Source organism: Metarhizium brunneum, chromosome 2, assembly GCF_013426205.1.
Source record: "Metarhizium brunneum chromosome 2, complete sequence".
Classification (NCBI taxonomy): domain Eukaryota; kingdom Fungi; phylum Ascomycota; class Sordariomycetes; order Hypocreales; family Clavicipitaceae; genus Metarhizium; species Metarhizium brunneum.
This window is the reverse complement of record NC_089423.1, coordinates 33,854-49,217: the sequence shown is the minus strand read 5'-3', so window position 1 is coordinate 49,217 and position 15,364 is coordinate 33,854. Positions and strand designations below refer to the sequence as shown.

General features: G+C 48.3%; 6 protein-coding genes across 6 annotated transcripts; 2 read left to right on the top strand and 4 right to left on the bottom strand.

Moving 5' to 3' along the window:
- Nucleotides 1-704: 704 nt before the first annotated feature.
- Nucleotides 705-2,835, bottom strand: pks27_1 (Non-reducing polyketide synthase pks27; the record flags this gene model as incomplete). The annotated part of the gene is made up of 5 exons (XM_066130053.1): nucleotides 705-856; nucleotides 933-1,151; nucleotides 2,237-2,518; nucleotides 2,572-2,703; nucleotides 2,772-2,835. 5 exons carry the CDS (start codon nucleotides 2,833-2,835, stop codon nucleotides 705-707), a joined length of 849 nt encoding a protein of 282 aa, XP_065986560.1.
- Nucleotides 2,836-2,884: 49 nt separating this feature from the next.
- Nucleotides 2,885-3,553, bottom strand: Pks2_0 (Polyketide synthase 2; the record flags this gene model as incomplete). The annotated part of the gene is made up of 1 exon (XM_066130052.1): nucleotides 2,885-3,553. One exon carries the CDS (start codon nucleotides 3,551-3,553, stop codon nucleotides 2,885-2,887), a length of 669 nt encoding a protein of 222 aa, XP_065986334.1.
- Nucleotides 3,554-3,690: 137 nt separating this feature from the next.
- On the bottom strand, nucleotides 3,691-5,317 carry FSR1_0 (Non-reducing polyketide synthase fsr1; the record flags this gene model as incomplete). Its single annotated transcript, XM_066130051.1, has 4 exons — nucleotides 3,691-3,822; nucleotides 3,891-4,439; nucleotides 4,767-5,103; nucleotides 5,163-5,317. The coding sequence occupies 4 exons, from the start codon at nucleotides 5,315-5,317 to the stop codon at nucleotides 3,691-3,693; spliced, it is 1,173 nt and encodes a 390-aa protein (XP_065986578.1).
- Nucleotides 5,318-5,999: 682 nt separating this feature from the next.
- Nucleotides 6,000-6,905, bottom strand: pks27_0 (Non-reducing polyketide synthase pks27; the record flags this gene model as incomplete). Its single annotated transcript, XM_014684232.2, has 1 exon — nucleotides 6,000-6,905. The coding sequence occupies one exon, from the start codon at nucleotides 6,903-6,905 to the stop codon at nucleotides 6,000-6,002; it is 906 nt and encodes a 301-aa protein (XP_014539718.2).
- Nucleotides 6,906-8,271: 1,366 nt separating this feature from the next.
- On the top strand, nucleotides 8,272-10,000 carry claM (Cytochrome P450 monooxygenase claM; the record flags this gene model as incomplete). Its single annotated transcript, XM_014684231.1, has 4 exons — nucleotides 8,272-8,468; nucleotides 8,563-9,253; nucleotides 9,328-9,703; nucleotides 9,777-10,000. The coding sequence occupies 4 exons, from the start codon at nucleotides 8,272-8,274 to the stop codon at nucleotides 9,998-10,000; spliced, it is 1,488 nt and encodes a 495-aa protein (XP_014539717.1).
- A 751-nt stretch (nucleotides 10,001-10,751) lies between these two features.
- Nucleotides 10,752-11,288, top strand: FSR2 (O-methyltransferase fsr2; the record flags this gene model as incomplete). The annotated part of the gene is made up of 1 exon (XM_014684230.1): nucleotides 10,752-11,288. One exon carries the CDS (start codon nucleotides 10,752-10,754, stop codon nucleotides 11,286-11,288), a length of 537 nt encoding a protein of 178 aa, XP_014539716.1.
- Nucleotides 11,289-15,364: the final 4,076 nt, after the last annotated feature.

Here is a 15,364-nt window from a genome sequence, read left to right as displayed (position 1 = left end):
TGTATCTCAGTGTGGCGGTGGGATGTTGAAAGTGAAAATGTATAGCTGACATACTGCGTTAGTGGGTGGCACTGGTTGGGCGCGGGGAGATTTATATACAAATGCTGTAATTATTCCACTCATGGTCCACGTTTGCATGACGCGGGTGAAAATGCTCCCTTTTATGCGAACACTAAACAAGTCTGTATTGTAGAAATATCAAGCTATACGGGCAGGAGTTTGGAATCCAAGGCCACCTTGGCATGCTCGTATCGAAAGCCGTTTCCAGAGTCGACCATTAGATGCCAGTGCAGAGGCGCTGCCTGTTTGAGTTGACAAAAATATTCAAAAGAAACTGTTGGCTCTTTTAATGCCATTAAATTTCATGTATGAAGTTAAAAGGCGTCTTTCCCTACAAGCGACCAGCTTATAAATAAGGACACCCGGTACTTCATGGCGAGTTTCACTCAGCCTTCCTTCATTAAAGAACAAAGTAACTACACCCTAAACAAGGGTTCCAAAACTTGAAGACAAGCCTTCTGGCTACTGGCTCCAAACTTTCTAGATGACTCAAGAACCAGCGTCATGTGCTGGCAGGTGCAGAGTAGTTCAAACTCTTCGTTAAAGACAGACACAGCGACATCCATCCTTCCCTTCTCCATCATCTTGGTATCAACTCTCGTGTATGTCTACTCCTGTTCCTCCGCTGCAAGGCGCCTCTTAAATTAGAAGCTCATAGCTATAGTAGAGTCTAGTGTCTTAGCACTCATGGAATCCTTTAAAGTGTGGCTAATAACGGCCGGGACAGCCGGGTTCTTATCGCACCATTCACGGACCTTTGCCGAGTAGGCGTTATAGTCCTGCGTCGAGCCGGTGCCTAGAAACAAATGCGACCAGACATTAACCGAATAAAATCGGCTAAAAGGCCAAGTAAGACGCGTCCATACGCTCACCTCCCACAAAGGTATTCCAACCATCCGTGAAGCCTTGCACTGGATAGTCGGTCCGCGTACGCAAGGGAGGCAATTTACCCGTTACTGGCGCTAGATCGCCCGTGTGGTGCGACGGCAGCCAGTTCTCGTCGGGCTTACCAGCAAGAACTTGCTTGAAATCCGGCTTGGGCAATGGTGGCGGGTTAAGCTTCCACGGACTAGCGATATTAGGACCAGAGACTTGTCAAAATTAGTTGTTGTAGCTAGAGCAAAGACCTTGAGCTTGCCGCCTTGGTGGACATGCGCCTGTAAAGTGCAGGCTAGCTTGCCAGCCTTAAGAGGATTGATAGAAATAGTACTATTTTGCAGCTCGCAGGGACGGAGGAATTCAATATGAAGCGTCATGATATCTGGTTGGTTCAAGGACTTCATAGTAGGGTCTTGCACAACGTGCGTCGCCAGCACATGATGGATCTGGGCAGCAACACAACCGCCAAATAATGCTGTTTATTTTTTGCCTCGTGTGAGAAGTCTTACGACGATAGGGGATTTCGAAATGCTGTACTTACTAATACCCACGCGCCAATCCGGATGGTACGACACATTATACGTATTGGAGGATATTTTCTTAATGTTGATACGTTTTTAGAAGTAAACCATCATAGCGACGGCGTTTTTGACATGTACTTGTCTTTCTTTGTGGGCGATTTGGTGAGGCCAGACAGAACGAAGAGTAGGGGAGGAGGAGGAAGAAAGGGAAAAGAAGGGAAATAAGAAATTAAGTAAAAGTAATTTATTGCAGAAACATGGGAGGCATTATTGATCACAAATGACAGCTTTCTGGTTTGGTCGAAGCTCTTCGGCGCCTGGACACCTCACCCGAACATAGAGAGTCATAGCAAGGTAAGACATGCTACGTATAATAACTAACCAACATAAATAATGCTGCATGAGGCTGCCTATCTGAACCTAGCCTGTATATATGCGGGCTATTGCCCTACAAGTCAACGATCCATGGCAAAAAGATGTGACATTTGAAGACCGCCCAATAAATGCCTCGTCCGGGATTGCATGTTCCACCAGACTTTTTCGTCACGCCCCTTTAAATTTACCTGAGAACCTTTGCAATATAAGTAGAAATCTTCGTAGCAGACTCGCCCTTCTACGCGATAGAGGATGCTTTCTATACATGCGATAATAACCTACCAATAAAGACCAGTGGTGCTCGCCTTCTGCACGATCAATCTGCACCGGCACACATGGAAATAAGGGCCCCCATTTTCCGGCTGTAAAGTCGGTGCGTTTAACTGTCAAGAATTGCATACCTTCCGGATCATCTAATTCTGGTTTGAATCTCTCGTCCACGTAACTTTCACAGGCCCAGAGAATGTTAACCTTCCGAAGAGTGCTCACAGTGAGTGGTATAGCAGAATATGTACTTAGAACGCGGTTAATGCTTCGGAAATGAGAAATCGCCCAGTCAGGTGCTGCGCCTTGCTTGCCAAATAGACCCGAGGTGCTATAGAATTCAAAAAAATGTTCCGGGAGATGCTCAAGCTTGAAAGTTGGGGGGGAGTTGATTATCATAAGATCTCCTACTGCCTTGCCTGCGTTCATAAGTATTTGCGAAGCGCGAAAACCAAGAATCCCACCGGCCGACCAGCCAGCGAAACTGTACGGTCCGGATGGCTGACGACGTTGGATTCGGTGAGGAAGCAGCCCACCAGGCCATCCCAAGAGCAATTCATTTCAAGACCCTTTTTGAGATAAGGTGAGTTGAGCCCGTAAACAACTATATCGTTGTTAATTCTAGGCAGGCCGGCATATGATGATGCTAAATCACTACCGTCAGGGAAGAACCATAGAACTTTTGACGCCGTGCGTGGACTCCCTTGTAAAATAAAAGACGTTGTTGATGAGACATTTTCCTTGACAGATATGAAGTCGGTCTCGGAACATGGTGTGAGCACGCCTCAGGCTTCCATTAAAGGAGGTGTGCTATAGCCTGAGAAGTTGAGCTGCGATGAACTAGGCCTCGTTTTATTGCCAGTAGCAAACAGGGATATGCAAAGAGCATGAATCGAATCCAGAGTTGTCAGCATAGATTGTGTGTCGATGTCTATCTCTAGTTCGTCTCGAAGGCGACTTCCAATGATCAGGGAAAGAAGCAAGTCTACTCCAAGATCTGCAAGCAAGATATTATCAGTGAGATGTTCGACAGGTACATTGACCTCCTCGGAAATAATTCTCAGTACACTGGCAAATTTCTTATCGGCGTTTAGATCCCCTGCTTCAGATGCCGCCGCGGAGAACACCGTCTGACCTTGGTAAGCCGATGAAGGCACTTTTTGCGACACGGTTGTAGTAGTAGATTGAATGGCGGGGGTCGAATCTCTGACTTCTGTAGAGCCTTGACATTCCGGCAGTGTAGAGGATAATGGCGGTCGTCCCAAAGCCCTCTTCAAGCCAGCCACGGTACTGTTTCCCAAAAAGAGTGTTGAGTCCGCGGTAATGCCAAGCTCTTCAGCCAATAAGCTTGTGGTCATTAGTGCAAGTTGAGAGTCGATACCAATGTCATCAAATCGAGTTTCATCGCGCAAATCTGATAGTGGAATACCGCTTTGTTCCGCGACAATCCCCATAGCGTTAGATGTTAAGGAATTAACGCATGCCAAAACTTCTAGAGACGCTTTACAGGCCGAGGCGGTTGCCTTAGAGGCAACTAGTACAGGTGCAGCAAGTATAGGAGCACCTTTAGCTGCTAGCGGTTTAGCAAAAGTTATATCAAGAGCTCCTCCTCGCGTCTGCTGGGTATGGATCTAGTTTCTTTGGCACTTTTGGTCTTGAATTTTGGAGGTTTGGCTGCTTGCGTTAGTATGAACTTGAGCAATCGACGAGGAACCTCTTGAATCTATAACACTAATTTTAGCACTGAGGTCACCGCATACGCCAGTCTTGATTTGAGGAACTTGCCTGTACTCCTTCCACCAAGCCAACGATTCGATCGTCCGTGAAAATAGTCACATCGCCTTCCCAAAGAACCTTGTCTCCAGGGGTCATGCGGACATGGGCAAAGTACTGGCAACCGTCTCCAATGGCCTCAAACAGCTGCAAATTCTTCCAGTCATGATTTGCCAAGACGGTTGTGTCAAGTTTCGTCTTGTCATTGGCATTCATAGTGAAACCTCCTAACTGGGTCAAGCCATCGATCAAACCAGGGTTGATGTGAAATATGCCTCCCTTTTTCATCTGGCCGAAGCTGACCACTTGAATACACTCATAAAGTTCATTGTCGTATAGGGCCTCGTCGACGCAATAGTGGTCCAGGCTGAATTCAGCCAGCGCAGAGACTAAACCATACGCCATTGGCCCGCTGAATCTGCAGGTCTTCCCCTCAGTGAGTTGGCGACGCATTCTTTCCAAGTGTTCTAGCATGTTCGGGAGCTTCTGTGAGAAATCTTGGCTATCAGACTTGTTAATAAACTTCATGGAAAAGGTAGAAAGCTGACCAATCTCGCTTCCACGTTCCTACAGCTTTGTCAGCCTTATTTTTAGAAGCAGGGTAGTCAAATTTGATGTTTCAAGTTTGCTTACATCGTAAGCAGTAATCCTGAGATTAGCATCTTTGGACGCCCAATTGATCTTGGCTGTACAACGCAAGCTTCCAATCTGCGGAGCCAACCAAGGCTCTCGTGATATCCATGTCCGTAATGGTGATGAGTCCTTCTAGAAAGGGTGGCTGAAAACGCTCGAGAGCATATGCTCCAATTGAAAAACTAATATCTGCGTAAACTGCTTAAATTGACTGAATTAAACGGTGTTTACCCACGGGAGAAATTCAATGTTACCTCTTACCGGTGTACATAGGCTGAAGCCATCGACAGTGTGGCCCCGGATAAAAGGCCGAACATCAGCACGGTTAACATCACACTCCGTGACAACTTCATACCCATTACTTGTAATCCGTTCTTCCAGAACCTCATGAATGGCACTAGATTTAAGTTTTGGAGTCTCCACGATGGCAGATTGAGCAATATTGAAAGAAGATGTCGACGGTATAGACTTGTCTAATTCGGCTGCAACGCGACACTGGTGAACAGGAATATCACCCTTCGTGAGAGTCCAATCGTTTCTGTCCGGGATCCAAAACGACTTCAGATCCCAGTTATAAGCGGGAAGATCAATCACTTTCCTGGCCGATGAACATCGGCAAAGTAGCCTTCCCACTTAACCGGAGAACCAGAGGCACACAAAGAACATAACGACTTGGTTAATACTTCCCAAGGATCGGTATTGCGGCGAAAAGTAGGCAGAACTGTAATATCAAAGCCGAGAGTCGCTCTGATCATGCCTGAAACTACTGGATGAGGGCCGAATTCGATGGCAAAGGAGGCCTTTGTAAGCATACTGGCTGAAAACGCAGATTGGAGACATTTCATTATTTGCACCGGCTCTCTGGCATGGAGTACAATATTATAAAAAAAAATATATTAAATAACTTCTTAAATTATATAATCAACGCAAGCTGATCTTTTTTATTATATTTTTTTTTAAATTAATATTCCGGGCCCAATATATCACCATGTTGGACCACCGTGCCGTCAAGGGGCGAAAGGACTGGGAGTAGGGGCTTCCGGAAGACGGCCTGTTGTGCATCCTTAATAAATGGAGTCTGGATCGGCACGATCTGTGACGAATGGAAGGCATATGGGACTTCAATAGGAATATTACGGATCCCAGCGCTCGCCAAAGTCTGTTGCAACTCTGCCACTTGTGCTGCTGTTCTGGCGAGGACTGTCTCCTTTGGGCTGTTGTCACATGGAAATGGGCCAATGTCACACGGTTACACAAGGGCTACGGTCACAGGATTAGGGCAGAAGGTCCTCACCGACTTCTTGTATAAATAGACATTTTCGGTCCCTCAAGGCCTTAAGGAAAACCAAGGACCTTTGATACCAAAGACTGTTATTAGTTGAATTGAGTAATTGCTCCAAGCCAGGCCCTTGTCACAGCTGTTGACACACGTAATTTCGAAACTGACGCCTTGAAGAATATTCTCAATCGCAGTCGCAGATGCCATGACATCGATTATTTTGTGCGAAGATTGTTCGCAGCGTTCCTGCAGATGCATTGCACGGCGGCCGACGAGAAAAATAGTGTCCGAGTCTGACCAGGCACACCCGCGATGTTCAATGCTGCGTATTCGCCGAGGCTGTGGCCAACAACAGCGGTTGGGGTGATTCCCCAAGACATCCATATACGGGCAAGCGCGATTTGCATGCAAGTATTGGCAAGCTGAACGACAACCGGAGGGTAATTGGAGATGTTGTCTCCGCTGCTCGCATTGAAAAGGAGAAGGATCTCGAGGAACCCTAAACGCCGAGACAGCTGATCGAATCGAATAATTTGGTCCCGAAACGCGTCTAATGATTCTAGGAGCTGCTTTCCCATGCCTGGATACTGTGATCCTTGTCCGGTAAATGCAAAAAGCATTTGCCTTGGTGGAATTACGCGCTTGCTGCCCACATCGCCATCCAGGGCATCTGCTAGTTGGGATTTGATACTCGCAATGCTGTTGGAAGCCACGACGACACGGTGCCCGTGAGCAATGCGGCGGGCGGTAGTGGCATAGGACAATTCGGGAAGGGCAACTTCTGAATCCGAGAGATGGGCAACCAATGACTGGATGTTCCTTCTTAGAGACTTTGCACATTTCGCCGAGAGGGCCACTGGGTAAGTTGGCCGAGTCTTGCATTGTGCGGCCGTGGTTGATGGAGCCAAGTTCATGGGCTCCTCAACTAAGATGGAGGTGTTTCCACCTGCGGCGCTGAAATTATTGATGATTGCCTTTCTTGGCATACCACGGGAGCGTGGCCAAGAAATCGTCTCAAAATCGATGTGAACGTTGCGCTGTGTAAGATTGTTTGGGAAGGCCGAATTGATGCGAGTCCTGATACCACAATGAGGAGGGAACTGTCCCTTCCTCATCATCATGACGATTTTGATAAGCACGCTCACGCCAGAGACAGATCCACCATGCCCAATGTTGGACTTTAAGGCTCCAAGATGGAGAGGCTAATCGGAAGGTCGCTTGTGAAGTTTGTCCATGGGGGCCAAGACGTCGCACACAGAGTTCATTTCTTTTGTATCACCTGCCTGAGTGTCACACCAACCGTTCCGAAAGCGCTGATGTATGCATGGCAAGATGGTGCGAATGACTAGGAGTCTGTTTTGGTTCTCAATTGGAACCTGGGTAAAAAATACGCACGTTCCGGGACTTGAAGCTTTCAAGGATGGTGGTAATTTGGTCTCCGGATACGCCAAGCACCAGCAAGGACCATGGCGATGAGGCGTTGCCATGAATAGATTGGGCCTCTTATGCGGCTCTCAGACCTGTATACAATGCAACCACCACGGCATGCACGGCGGCAGGGATGAAACTGACGAGATCCTGAGAAGAACTGACGGCAGCGGCTGCAAGGGATCCAGTACAGAAGCCCAACAAGACGCTATGCTGGGGCGTGGGGAAGGATAATTTGCGCTCAGAGTGTTGCCTGCCTACAGTTAGCTTGACGGAATAGCTTGACATATACTGAAATTGCCAACCATATAAATGCCGCCAAAGTGTGAACAAGACACAAGTCCTGCTCCAACGCTGGACTGAGCCAGCCATCCCGCTTCCTCATGAGCAGGTTAGCGACGCTAGAGAACTTGGCAGTCGTATCGCGAGTGTGTAACGGCAGACGGCCGAGCTCTGTTCGGATAGCAGAATAGCATTTGCGGGTAAACAAAGTCAAGAAGGTGTTGTGGCAACCAAGTAGTTGAGCCAATGAATGCTCATAGTTGAAGGTCTGGTCGCCAAAGACGTAGACACGGTTTGACTTGGACAGAGACATCTGGTTGGACAACTTTACATGAAGAGACTTAGCGTTCTGTTGTTGCAAATGAACCCTTGGCCAAGTGGCATGTCGCTTGCACGTTGCTTTTCATTGCTACTGCATCCCTCCGTAGGGTGACATCGGCATCGCACTCATTTTCTGGGAGCCCAGCTCAGCCGCATACTTCCCGATTCCTGCCATCTCCCGCCGTCGGCCTGTTTTGGGTTTCCTGGTTTGTGGGTTGCGGCGTCGGGTCGTAGGCAGGAGCTTCGTTTTAAACTATTCCCGATCACATCGCTATCACTCCTTTTGTCCTACCCGAGACAGGGCAGGATAACTTTTTACGGTGTGATCATCTTTGCGCACCAAGAGCCAATTTGACCTGCTGTCGCTGATGGCTTCTTCTTATTGACAAAAGTAGCTCTGCTTTTTGCGCTGCTTTAACCAGCACCGACCCTTCAAATCTCGCTTCCCACTCCACAATGTCAAAAACAATGCTATGGATAGGCTTCAGCCTGGAAGATATTGAGCCGATACCAGCAGTCCTAACTACTTTTACAATCGCTTTTATCACACTTGTGGTATATTTGTCGTACACACCTAAAGTCGTTGGCGCGCCAGAATTTATAACTGATACTGTGCCTTTTATTGGCTCATGGAGCTTTTTCACCAAGAAGATGTGAGCTAACCCTTTTTTTTAAAAAAAAATAAAAAAATTCCCGGCTCATTCTCACGGGTTACAAGAGCCGGTAATGCTAATAGAAAAATGTCAGGAGCTTCTGGAGAGGCGCTGTGGCCAAATCAAAGACGGGTACATTTAGTTTTTGGCTTGGCCAGAACCACGTTATCGGCTTGTCTGGCGAAGCAGCGCGAAAGATGTATCTCGAAGACCGACGGCTCCATCTCATCAAAGGAATCGCCGTTATTGGTCACGGGCCAGACTTTATCAACGGACGCTCAACAGTGATCCACGAGATTTGGAAGGGTACCGGCCCTAGTGGACGAACATATGCGCAACGACGGCTTCTTGAGCTGCAGAGGTCGGACCTGCTTGCCAAGCGTCTGCCTAAAGTTACAAGAGACGCCCGCACAGCATTTGAGGCTATGAAGATGAATGAATCCTCCGTCATCAATCCATCAAAGACTTGCTTTCGTATCGTAATCATCCAAGGAAGCCGTATCGTTGCCACTGACGAGATTGCCGACAACCCTGAACTGCTTCATTCTCTTTTCTTGTATACTCAGATTCTCCAGTTCACCAATACTTTACATCTTCTTGCATTTCCGGGTCTATCTTATCTTAGCCCTGGTTACTGGAAACGTCGTTATGGCCGTCGAGGGCTACAGAAGATTGTGGAACCCATCGTAAATAGACGCATGGCTAAGGGCGCTGCCGGTGGCGATGATGCGTTGAAGTATTTGATCGATGCTGGAGATAGCCAGGATTACATCAGCACGTTCTTGGTATGCTTTTTATTGCTGGTGCCAACACCGGGGTAGTTTCTGGCTCCATGTTGAACATTATTGCCCACCACCAGGACTGGCAGGGTAAAATCTACAATGAGATCAAGAGCTCGGCAGCCATTTATGCGACTGATAAGACCAGGAAGCTGCCTCTTGTTGATCAGCTTGATCAACTTCCGATTGAAGCCTGGGAAAAAATGTCTGAATCGCTTGAACTTTGCTACAAAGAGGCTATTCGCATGTGTGTTGCTTTTCCCATGGGCCGCTTCAACGACACACCCGATGCTATTTCCATTCCTGGAAGCAATCAAGTTATTCCTCCGGGTAGCTTCACCTGCTATAATACTATAGACGCGCATTACAATGAGAAGCTGTACCCCAATGCTATGAAATGGGACGCCGAGCGTTGGAGCGAGGGCCGGATGGAATCTGACCAGGAAGCTTACGGCTGTGAGTGACTATCGTCCACCCCTTATTCAGCGCTGAGTTAGTACTGACCTGCGTGTCTGGTAATTAACCTTAGTCATGGGTTGGGGCGCAGGTCGTCACCCTTGCGTCGGGATGCGATGGGCTAAGCTCCAGCAGAACATCATCATAGCATATGCCGTAGCGCTGTACAAGTGGACTGGTTGCGATGAAAATGGAATCCCGACTGCTGTGTTCAAGCAACCAACTCATGGGCTGGATCATCTCGCACCCAAGTTGCCACAGGGAACACACTGCAGATTTGCTCCGAGGGGAGAATAGCAGGAGGCCAGTAAGGCTTTGGCCGGACTTGACTACTTGGGCATTCACTACCGAATGGGCTCAAGAGCATATGTGAATTGAATACATTTTATTCAGCAGTTTCTCTACATCATCACTTTGTATCTTCCCTAAAATAGAATTGACATGCGTATGCTTGCGTCTGCGAACTGTACCGGCAAATGGACGCGGGACGGACCTCGGCCGTGTAAGCCAGAAATCTTGGAATGAGAGCGAAATGTCACCTTTGCTTCTAAGCTGCAGCGAAACTGAGGATACTATTACTCGCCATTGAAATCGTTCCGACGTCGAATTACGGCATCAGTCTAACACTGCGTGATATTGACATATTGGAGGTCGGGGGCGAAATTCCCCGAGACAAGCGGCAACCAGCTCCACCAACGCATCGACTCTTCTTTTGTGCTTCGTCCCGGCCTGGCATTCATTCCTACTGCCCGATTCATAAGTCGGGGTGATTTTTCCACGAGCCAGAGCCAGAGCCAGAGCATGTTGCGCATACCTTATATTCAGCTTACATGGTCACACAAAAGGTTCTTCTAGGCCAGCTCAAGTTTCTCACCGAGGACTTGACTCGTTCCACTTCTCCACAAAGGTAGGTTAGGCTCACAAGAAATGGCCAGAGGCCAGGGAGCCAAACCAGGCACCCTTCAATATTGACCGCTACACTGAGCTCCCACGGTATGTATATCTTGCGCAGACAGTCAACGTGGTACAAATGGCAAGGCTCCATAACATGTTGGAGTTTGCACGTCTGGAACGCGCTACCGACGTCAAGTTTGTCCCGCTGACGTACAAGTGTCAAGAGGTCGACACTCTTGTCGACATTGGGGGCGGAACCGGCCATGTTGCCGTTACCATGGCCAAAACTTTCCCACAATTGAACATCATCGTCGAAGATCAGGCCAAGAGCATTGCTGAGGCAAAGTCCACTGTGCCAGTGGAACTACAAGACAGAATCCGGCTTGTGGAAAGCGACTTTTTCCAGCCGCGTCATGTCGAAAACGCCGCTGTGTGTAAGACCAAGACCTTCTTCTTGCGTCCCATTCTACATAATTGGTCTGATGCCAACGCTAAGCGAGTTATCGAGCCCTTGTTACCTAGCATTCGGGATGGTCCAAAGCTTCTCATCATGGATATGATGGTACCTCCTCCGGGCACCGTCCCAGAAACCATGGAATTATGGATTCGCGGCCTGGATATGGAAATTATGATTCATAGCACTTGGTGTAGAAACAGAAAACAGTTCGGACACGGCATCTCTATACGATGATAATGAGTCCAAATGACCTCCCTGTGAGCTATTATTGCTGTTATCAATGCCCGTGGAGAATATTTTGGCGCCTCAATGGCAATCCAGGGTGGTCATTTCCTCAGAAAATAATAGAGGCGTAGTAGAAAGGTAGTCCCCAAAGTCAATTTGTGTAGTAGTTGTGGTAGGCACTGTCAATGTCGGAATTGGATCCATTGTACCGGATCCGAATAAGTCTTGTATGGCGTTTGAAGGGGTTTCAGAAAAGCCTGCCTTACTAGAAGAGTGATGAAGAGTCCCCGGTGAAGGCAGAGGGTCGATGCTCGCGTTTGACGCCGGGGCAGAACCAAAACAATCCGGCAGCGATGGTAAATGTGCGTCGGGATCAGTACTCGAAAGCACTCTGAGTTTTGGGCCTGAGGGATGTGATTGACTGCCATTTGATTGCCTGTTGGGCTTTCTAAGTCGGCTTGTCTTGAGAGCATCTGAGTCTGGACAATGCGCAGCCGTGACAGCTGTTTCGTAGTTTGAGCCGCGCGGTTGCGGGAGGATAGTTCCGACAACTTGCAGGAGAAACATGGAGCTCCTGGCCAGACATCTCCCAGATGCTATTTGTACTCAAATATTATTGCTGACTCTCCACTGAAAATCTGCTCCCACTTCGTTTTAATTTTTGATGATGCCTGGTCTTACTGATTGGTTGTTTGAAGTAGGAGAGTGGTTCCGAGAGGCTGTAGAAGATGCGTATAGCTTCTATTGTAACGTGGACAGTACTACATGGGTCAAGACGTCCCTGCATGCTCGCTGATTCCCCGCCCGCAAATTTCTTGGCATTTGGGTTGGTTGTAATAGATTCAAGAACCAACAATGAACATCATCCAACAGGATCAGTCTGACACCACCCTGGCTTACCAACGGGGTCCAACGTGCAATGGGGGCGGGTTGCCCCCAATGCCACCGTTCCAGAAAGCGGATATTTGCAGCTCTACTCCGTACGGAGTTTAATGGTTAGGAGCAGTCGATCAAGGATGATAGAACAGGACCTGAAAAGTGTGATGTTGTGGGAGGGCTGTGGCCATACGATAGGACGGATTGCGTATCATTCATGCAGTCTCAGGTCTCGTGTCATTTCTCTCATTTCTGGCCTGTGACTGACTCCATGTCGGTACATCTGTTACTGCCCAGGGACATGTAGTCAAGTACCAGACCAGAAACAACCGAGGAGTTGGAGCAGCACAAAAGCTCCCAGGCCATGTCAAAGGTACCACTGGTCGACAGGTCTGCGTTAGCAAACATTGATGCACTGCAACGGCAGTGTACAGCTATACGGAATTGCAAATCACTCCCGCTTGGACGGGGAGTCTTCATGGCAGCGCAATATTGGGTTCTTGACTGGGAAAAAAGCCTCGTAACGACTTAACTGCAAAGTAAATCGCTTGTATATTAAACCGGACATGTACTTACTCTTACCGTCCCTGGTTAACATTTATCTGCGAGCTGCTTTCAGCCTGCTATCCAACAAGAGAACGACCCGCAGGGTACTATTGCACGAAGGTTCTCGTTCTGGCCGTCAGCCGCCTCTAGTGCTGTGGACTTCGGTAGATTACCTCGGCTGTTGTGCAAATTCCGCGATCGTGGGACTATGCAAACACCACAACCGCTGTAAGAGGTTCGCTCTATAGCCGATGCTGATGGTACCATCTACGTCAGCGGCTTTGCACGCCAACAGATACGGATGAGTTTCCAGTGCGGGTCTGAGGTATTCTTACCAAAGTACAGCTCTGGGCAGCCTTGAATGTGGGAATACAATAAAGGACTTATGTCGGGCTTGTACCAACATGGGAATCGAGTAGACAAGTGCAGACTGTGACTCAACACCTTGTTGAGTGATGATGTTGTGTACTCATTAATATACCATATACTAGTTCTGTGCCGAAAAGAATTTCTGCTATGTATTTGCTGAAGTTGCACGCGAAGGTGAATGATTGCCTAACAGTCTCAAAAAGAACATTCAAACTTAGCTTCTTGGCGCTCCAAACCTACATATATCTCGCGGTACCTGTTCTAGTCGCCGTCATGTCAAGCTCAAGCCAGCCGGGGGCCTTGGACGACGATCCCGGCAATTCTGTCAAGGCATTGACATCGTGACGGTAGCCCTTCTAGCTCTAGCGATTCTGATGGGCCTAGATGGAGCTTGGCGATCGGAATGCTGACGCCGGTAGCTGAGCCAGCCGATTTCATTCAGCAGCTCGCTATTCAGGTAGGTTTATTTGCGGTGGGAGAGACACACGCGCGGACTCATATATACAGACACAGCTGAATTCGAACCCTCGGATGCTCACATTATTATAATCTCGCCTACCTGGATGCTGCCATGTTTCTTGCCGAGACGGCGGCACCGGCTGCTCTGCACATGGCGGATGCCACGCAGAGACATTACGGGCAGAATCAAACCGGCTACTTGGCTGCGTTTCCTGCTTCTCAGACTTTTCCATCAGCCTGTATGGAGACAAAGCTCCAGCGCCAGTGGTTGGCGTATCCACAATGCGTCGGCGACGTCGATGACGCCGTGACAGAGCTTCTTGGTCGGCTGAAGTGGCGTAGCCTAGGCAATGCGTGTGTAGTCGATGTCTGGTCAAGTAGGTTCACGTCACCAATCAATACCATGTTTGTCTGCTTGCACTAGAAAAATGTTCCAAGACTAACTCCCTCCGTGTTTTTTTTTAAGAACAGGCGTGTGCTCAATCCACAGACGTCGCTATGGCCCTTATAGAGACTCATTCGTCACTTCGTTTTATTCCACAAATGATTGATTCGCAGGCGGATTGCAACGGGGATATCGATATCTTCGGTGGGCGCATCAGCGTGCAGAACCGAGCCCCAGCAACGGCACAGGTGGTGAAAAACGCCGCCGTGTACATCGTCCGCTTAACCTCTCGATTTGTCCCCTTTGGGGAGATGTGAACTTTGCATGCCCTGTATCCCTTTCGCTGTGTAAAGGCGCGACATATATGTAATGCAATGATCGACACGGAAAGGCCTGGCCTGGCCGTGTTGTTTGCGCCTATCCACGGTCTGATTACTGCCCAAGTACTCGAGCATCTACTTAAAGTACCTAGGTAAGTATGTAGGTACCTACCCAGAGGGTGAAGGGATGTTTTGGTACATATCAACTATCACCAATTTATTAGCGATTTAATTGCAGTTGATTACTCCGTATATCATGTGTCAGATTTTTAAGGGCTTTTTAAGAGCTGTCAATTTGTCAACGGCTCAAGTCGTGCGTGTGTGTACCTAGGTACTTACCCAAGCAGCTCGGTGTTTTATTTGCTACCAGACATGTCAATATTTCTGCTATGACGGGCGGTAACCCGAAGAACCAAGACTATAACGCTTACTATTACGGACATCTAGAGTACGGCATCGGGATTTGGGCCCAACAAGCATAATGGATTTGATGGCTTTCAGTACCTGGAACGCAGAAAACAGAATTCCGAGTCCCGAGTGCCCGAAGTGCGAGGTGCAAGGTGCGAGGGGTCGGTGCGAGCCCATTTCAAGTTTAGGGGCAGACAGCAGGGAAGCGAGGCAACTATCCGATTGGCAAGGCGGAAATGTTGTAGGTGGGGCTGCCAAGGGGCCCATAGTTATTGGTGGTGACAAAAGCAGCCAGGTAATTTCTAGCCGGAGTTGGCTGGGAGGTTAGGGGGTCATCATGCGCGTACTTGTCCTATTAATGTGGAAATAATGCTATGAAAGAGACCTAGGATAAAGTCACCCACTAACTTTTTGATTTCAAAAAGGTCCTTGGTCAGTCAGGCCTTGAGGAGAACCAAGAACCTTTGATACCAAATACCGTTACTAGGCGAATTGAGTGAAATGCTCCAAGCCCTCATAAGAGCCGTCGGCACAAGGGACTTGACATTGCTTTTTCGTCATAATTGCATGTCTACCACAGAGATTACGCTAGCAGGAATAAATATGAGTGATTTCATCATTTGACGTATTCCAAGCGTTGTATAATACTTGCGCCATCATCTACCGTGCTGGGTTTCTACCCTTTGTCTCTGGAAACTGGAAACCGCCTTCAAATGATGGAG